Genomic DNA, 7,500 nt, shown 5'->3' on the forward strand with positions numbered 1-7,500 from the left:
ACGGTTATCGACAATTCCTAATTTTCTCTGGATTGACTGTTAGAAGTATACTAACTAGGCAACGACGAACAGAAAGCATGGGCCCGGGAGCTCTTGGCCACTGTCTGGTATAGGTGAAGTCTGTGGAGAAAACGTGGATCCGTTCATGGCTGTTTATGGCGTGAGGAAGGAGAAGATTCAAGGTATTTACCAAAGTAAAGGAATGGCCTGTTCTGTCTACGTCAAAAAAGATGACAAGGAAGTGGCGCATTTTGTGACTTGGTCTGGTTTAACTAAACACGTAAACAAAGCAGCTCAAATGAATCACTTTTAAAGTAAACGCTTTGGAAAACACGCGGCTTCAATCGATTCGAAATCAACCGTTGAGACGTTTGGTCATAAGTTGTCTTTTCCAGCGGGTTCTATTTTTGCTTCGCTTTCCTCGAAGAAGTTCCTTACTGCTTATAGACCTTTACAAAAAACAAGAATTTACCACGGACTTGGAGGCTTATTGCTTTGTTGGGCCTGAGAAACTTAAACTGAAATTAGAGTTCCAAAGAGGCACTCAAACGCATAAACTACTGACAAGTGACACAAGTGGAAAGGACAGGAAGCTCGAGTGGTCTTCTGTGCTTGGGAGCTCCAATAATTGTCAAAGACAAAAAGATCTCACCCTGCAAAAGTGGCCGATGGTCTGTTATGGGAGTAGTAGGACTCAGTAGGAAACGAGAACTTTGTCCACGTTTTGTTGAGAATAAAATATTTGAACAACATGCAAGTGGTCCTCCCTTTAATGACGAGTTACATGAAGTAGATGCTTCAGCTCACCTGAGCCAATCCCTGCATAATACAAGTCATCCCACTGATGAGTTACATGAAGTAGGTGCTTGAGCTCACATGAGCCAACCCTGCATAATGCAAGTCATCCCACTGATAAGTTATATGAAGTAGGTGCTTCAGCTCACATGAGCCAATCTCAGCATAATGCAAGTCATCCCACTGATGAGTCATATCGAGGTAGGTGCTTCAGCTCACATGAGCCAGTCCCAATATAATGTAAGTCGTCTCACTGACGAGTTGAAAAAAGCTATCAGTCGCTGTTGATATGGAAACGGGATCAAGGTGTTAAAGCCAATTACGAAGTGTTAGAAACTGGACCACGTGATTCTCTCGTAGGGCGAAGTGATTTTGGCAGAAGAGTTAGAATTGTGCTAAGTTGCCATAGAGAAAAAAACTGCGGTTATTAATTCATGTGGATTCCCTCGTACTTTTGCTTGAGTTCATTCAACTGAAGCTACTTGGATTTTCCGCTAAATTTAAACGCTCCAAAAAGATATAAGAATAGATGCCCCAGAAAATCTGATAAAAAAAAACTAAATACATCGAAGTCCTTAGAATGCTTGCAGTACTTTCTTTCCAGTTAGACAAGATCCTTTAATTCAAAGTGGTACTTCAAATACACATGGAAACAATTAAACCAAACAAATTGACCTGCTTTCAACTGAATGGCTTCATAGCTCTGTTAGTTAGCGCAGAGGTCTTGGGTTCGGATCCCTTTGAGGTGTCTAAGGGCCGATTTACACGATACGATTTTGTCGCATGCGGCAAGCTCACGACAGGCCTACGACATGACTTACGATTGTCGCAGCGTTTTAAAACATGTTTTAAAATGCTACGACATTTTTTCTGACGTACACAACAATCGTAAATCATGTCGTAAGCCGTTGTCGCATGCGACAAAGTCGTACCGTGTAAATCGGCCTGATTAGCCCTTTTCACGGTTAGTTTTTCTTATTTGCATTTCAATGCAATCTAACCCGGATGCGAGGCAATTTCGGGTTGAAACTACAAAATAGCCCGAAATTGCCTCGCCTCCACGTTAAATTAGATTGTAATGCAAATGAGAAAAACTAACCGTGAAAAGGGCCTTGGAATAAAAGCTTGCTTTGATACAAACCTAACTGCTTTTCCTATGTAAATAGAAACTCGTCAGCATTGCAACATGATTTACATAAAGAAATCAACGGGGATTGTATCAAAGGAAGGTCAACTCCAGCCTGGCTTTCATTCAAAGGCCTGGAAACCTAGCACAGAACTGTAAAATGATCTTTTGGTTTAAATTGTCCAGGTAAGAGCGAGGGTTACTTCCCTCTTTTGTCTATAACCCGCATTTAATATATAAATTCATTTCATGGGGCAATTTCATTTACAGACAAGACAGCACAAGACCGTTTCGTTTACCAAATTTACTTTAATTTGACTGATTGACTCTAAGAAATGTTTACACTGTTACGTCAGTTTGTCTATCAGGTCCCACTATTTATATTAATTATGTTTTTTTTTCATTTTTTTGGGAATTTCCTCAAGTTTTGTACTTTCTTTCTTGAAATTATATGTAGGTAACTTTAGAGCGAAATCACTTTGCTCGCATCGTCGAAGGTCTTTTTGAAAGCCGTGAGTTAGCAAAAGCTGAAATGGCGGTTACGTTCCAAGCAAGTAAGCAGAGATTAACATCTCAAAACCCTAAAGGTTAATAGCAAAGCACTTTAAAGTGCAACAATGACAAGTTCGCTTTTTCAACTATAGTATGTTTGACTAAACATAAAAAGGGTTCGCGAGCTTCCTTTCTAAAAAATGATGATTTCTCTCCTACATGTATTTTGTTTCCCCCTCAATTAAGAGGAGAAGCCAAATGACTGATTATGTTTAGCTGGGCCACTATTAAGCAAGGGGTCACTGAGTTAAGGAGTGTTTATACACCCTGATATAGCGTACTAATACTCCTACATCTCTTTCGTGCCACACATACGTGAATTGAAATAATCTTAAGCCTCTTGCTGTATTATTCCTCTCCTGAATATATTTTGTTTCGCCCTCAATTAAGAGGAGAAGCCAAATCACCGATTATGTTTAGCTAGGCCACTATTAAGCCAGGACTTACTGAGTTAACCAGTGTTTTTACACCGTGATAAAGCCTACTAATACTCCAACATCTTCTCTTCCATGCCACACCTACGTGACTCGATGTAATCTTAAGCCCCTTGCCGTATGATTCCTCTCCTGAATATATTTTGTTTCTTCCTCAATCAACAGGATATTTTTCTACCACTTTTCGATGCCGCTGTTGTAGTAGGATTAAAAAGCCAGCATCAATCATACCGAATACTCGGTGATGATCACACTGGATTTCGATTTAGGTCTCCGAAATAAACTACTGCTAGTGCCTACAAAATCTTGGAAAACGTTCTGCTTATGATCGCTAGCTAACGATTGTCAAACCTTGTCGGGTTTGTTTATATTTTACTTCGCAAAGCAATTAATTATTGTAGCAATTGTTGTACTAATGAATATTCTAAACAGTATTGACTGATCGATTCCGTGGTCTTTTGGAGTTTACGACATGAGCACAAAATTGTGTGTTAGGGTTGTCTGTCTGATTGTGTACGCCTTTTTTTAATCGACCTAAATATGAATTAGGACTAGCTTTTGAATTTCACATTTTCTCTGACTCTAAAAACTAGTACTGTTACTGAATGACAACTACTTCAGCTAGCTTTTATAACTTCAGACTTGACCACTTTCTTGTTGAGGCCTTTGCATTTGTGGCCCCACGAACTGCTCTTGCGTCATCTTCAGTTTCTGCACCCACGTCCTCAACTCCTGAGTATTTTGCTCCATCGTACTTTGATTCGTCCACCAACGGGAGGTACTGCAACATATAGAAATAATAAAGGTTTCCTCAGTATCATGCAATTAGTTTTTACTTTTCTTTATTTTTTTGGCTTGAAATAAATTGTAATCAACAAAACTGAAATTCATCCTAGAAACGTCTTTATGCCCATCACCCACAACAAAGTGACCAAAAACTCCGACGATAAAACACTTTAAACTTCACGCGTTTTTCGTAAAGAGTTAACACACAGGTATTTGAAGAGGAAAATGATGACATGGATAGGATATTGAATCAAGTTGCCTATATAGGTTTCGAACGATCCAGTATGAATAGGTAAAAAATGATCTATAACGCCACTGGGAATAAATACTTTTTGTAGAATTTTGAAAACGTGTCAGAGTGGGTAGCCCTAAAGAAATAGTAGCATTCTAATTTAAATTTGACTTTACGTAGCACTTAAGTCAATTTATTACACCATTTTACATGTACAGAAACAACTTCCAAATAAGCCAACTTCATCTCTCAGTTCTACCTTTAGCAATTGCACTGATATCGCTGAGTTTCCCTTCTTCCCGTTCATAAAAGTAAAAAGGAAACCATGGTTTGTAATTCAATCCCATCCAACGTTCCCTTCATTTATCATCTTCCTAGAACCCGTTGCAACCTTATTATTATAATATTTGCTAAAACTGGACATTTTAAAAAAAAAGGAGGTTATTGCCCAGAGAAAATTAAATGGATTTACGTGGAGTGTGACACGTCTAATTAGTTATTTCCCACGATGCAGTTGGGGCATTCCTGTCATCCCGGACTTTCTCTAGCTCTTATCCAGTGCAGAAGACAGGCGTAGGGCCTCCTTCAGTAACTAACTCAAGAGAGTCAAGATCATTTTCCCCTCCTCTTTTCTTAGTTTCTTGTGGATGGCGGTTGTGCCCTCACCTTTGCTGGAATCATGCCTTCTACATTTAGTTATTTCTTAGAAGGTACCATGCTGATTTTAAATAAACGGCCTAGCCCAGCAGGGCTCGACCAAAATATCCCAAACATATATGTGGTGTTAATATCAGTTTCCAAGAAAACAGAGCTCGCTCCAAGCAACGCCTTGGCAAAAATATCAGTCTTTATGCATGGCGCACGAAAAAAAAAAAAAAAGAAAAGAAAAGAAAGAGAAGAAAAATGGAAAAGAAAGAAAAAAATAGCACCTTGAAAACGTCTTGTTACTGACCTCTCCCTCGATGAACGAGCGCAGCCTCTTCGAAATATTTACGAAATAAGGGCGGAGTACTGGGATCTCTTGCCAGCACATCTCCATCAAGTTATACCTGATGATAAAAAAAGGAGGAGGTGAGAAGCCTATATCGCCAGCAATTCTTCCTTCAACCCTTTCGCAAGAAGGTTTATGTTTGGGTATTTTTTCGCTGCAAACTGCATTGATTCTACGTTTAAGGTCTTGCGACATTTTTTGATGGATATAATGCCATTGCTTTTGATCGGACATTCTGATGTTGATTTGAAAACGTATTGAAAGATATATAAAGTTCTCCGGTAAAGTATAGCACTAAACACTAAACATGACAGAGAGAAAGTATCTCGTTATCCCAGACTTGACGTAAGGGACGGTTAGTGCTTATACAGATAAAAGAGGTTCTTGACATAGAATTTATCTGCGACTTGTTTCTTTGAGAAAATATAAATGGTACATTCGAACACTTTAGAACACTTTATTTTAGGGTGCATAATTACAGTAGAAAAAACTGTACTCTCCTTTATAGCCCTGTTAAACTAACCTCGATTATCCGGATTTCGCGATTATCTGGCTAGCTTTTCTGGTCCCATTTTTTTCATAAATACTAATTAGTCACATTCATTATCCGTAGAAAAGCTATCTTACACCGAACGGAGATATAAAATTCCGGTCAGAACTGAATTTGTTTCGCATCAAAAGACAATTTAGGGCAAGTTTATTGCTCGAGTGATCTTAAACGCGCCTAACACGCACCGTAACTAATGCAGTGCATTTCATTGAGCGTTCATTGGCTCAGAGTTGTTTTGTTGCTAGGTGGAATTTCACGCTCCGCTTCCCCGATCAGCTTTGGTATGATAAACACAAGCTTGTGTCATGAAAAGTGTTTCCATCATGTCGACAAAGCGTAAGCGTTCAATTCTTTTTATACAAGATAAGCAGTCAATAATTCTACGATTGGAAAAAGGCGAAAAAGGAACGAGCTTATCCAGTGAATATGGCGTCAGTAAACAGCAGATTTCGGACATCCATAAAAACAAAGTCAAGATTATGAAGTTTGCCGACAGCTTGGAGATCGATCATGAACTAAAACGAAAATCATTGAAAGTTGCACATGATGAACAGTTGGATGAAGCCCTATACGCATGGTTCATACAGCACAAAAAAAAAACGGGCACTCCAATTTCTGGTCCCCTTTTCTGAAAGAAAAAGCAATGCACTTTCACAGTCAATTAAATGAGGAGAACGCGAACGGCGAAACCTTCAAAGCTTCGACAGGATGGCTTGAGTCTTCAGTCAGGGGCACCCACCGAGAATATAGCTCAAAACCACTTAAACATAGCATTGTCAAACGTATTTTAGTATTTAAACGGTAGATATAGGCATATTTTTATCCCCTAAAAATTTTTCATCTGTTCGGATTTCCTAGCTGAAAGTCCAGTGATCCGAAAATTATAGGGATCAAAACTTACCTTTTCGAAAATTTCAGCCAGAAAAAAGGCTCCTGAAAATTCTAGGTGACCTTTTTAGGGAAAAAATCCGTTAGAAATGGGTAATTATACCATGTTTTAGATGTTCGAAAATCCTAGGATATATAGTGTTTTACAACAAAATTTCCGAAAATTCTAGATCTCAAATCGTCTTCCGAACAGATATTTTCCGAAAATTGACGTTGGGTGCCCCAGTTCAGTTGAAGATGAAAGTAGCGACGAGGAGGATGAGAGTCGAGATGAGCAAACTGTTACAAACACTGAAGCTGTTGAATGCTTTAAAAAGTGTTTGACATGGATGGAGAGACAAAACAATGTGGAAGCTATTCAACTTATGCAGCTTCGAAGAATGATGGAATTAGCGACACGTACACGCTGTAGAAACTTGAAGCAAACTGATTTACTTGAACATTTTAGGCAGAAATGACTTGTTTGGTTCATTCTTGCATGATTCTCGAATAAATGTTACGGTTTACAAATGTATTCAGTGCTGACTCATTAATATTCATATTTTCGATTATCCGGACTATTCGGGTCAGTCCCTAAGGGTCCAGATAATCGAGATTCGACTGTATTCGTTGTGAATAATAACTAAACCTTAAAGCAAAAAAGTGGAAATTAAAAGATGCCCACGTACTGCTATTGCCAGCATCTTCCAACTTGTAACTAATGAGTTATTATTTATTTATTTATTTATTTATTTATTTATTTACCAAAAATGCAAATTGAATTGTAAATAGAAAGGAAGAAAATAATTTTTGAAAAAAAAAAAACCTAACTAAATTTGCGTTTTGGTGCGGAGACATTGGAGGACCTGAAGAAAAGAAAGCACTGCTTTTGCTCTGCTTTCTGTTATACGAGGCCGAAAATACTTTGAAACAAGATATAAATTCTCCAGAAATTTGAAATAAATAACCAAAAAAAAAGCAAGGTGAAACCAGACGTGGCTAACGTTAACATACCAGGTGTTGGCCACTGCGGGTTGGTGTTAGCGTGTGTCACCTTCTTTTTTGGTTCTTTTCACATAGAAATTAATAAAAACTCGCAAGAAATTTTCTAATAATACTAATTGCTTATAACCGTAGGACGACTGCAAAAAAGTTTTGGTTATTACA

At 38.4% G+C, this 7,500-nt stretch overlaps 1 protein-coding gene across 1 annotated transcript in view; it reads right to left on the reverse strand.

Moving 5' to 3' along the window:
* Positions 1 to 2,235: 2,235 nt before the first annotated feature.
* Positions 2,236 to 7,500, reverse strand: part of LOC138058179 (tyrosine kinase receptor Cad96Ca-like) — a 14,324-nt gene continuing 9,059 nt past the window's right edge. The window contains exons 8-9 of the mRNA XM_068904074.1: positions 4,878 to 4,974; positions 2,236 to 3,688 (exon numbers count right to left, since the gene is read on the reverse strand). Of these exons, the coding sequence (XP_068760175.1) occupies positions 3,536 to 3,688; positions 4,878 to 4,974 (250 nt within the window). The 3' untranslated portion in view covers positions 2,236 to 3,535. The remainder of the gene's footprint in view (positions 3,689 to 4,877; positions 4,975 to 7,500) is intronic.

This window comes from Montipora capricornis, chromosome 7 (assembly GCF_036669925.1).
Source record: "Montipora capricornis isolate CH-2021 chromosome 7, ASM3666992v2, whole genome shotgun sequence".
NCBI classification, from domain to species: domain Eukaryota; kingdom Metazoa; phylum Cnidaria; class Anthozoa; order Scleractinia; family Acroporidae; genus Montipora; species Montipora capricornis.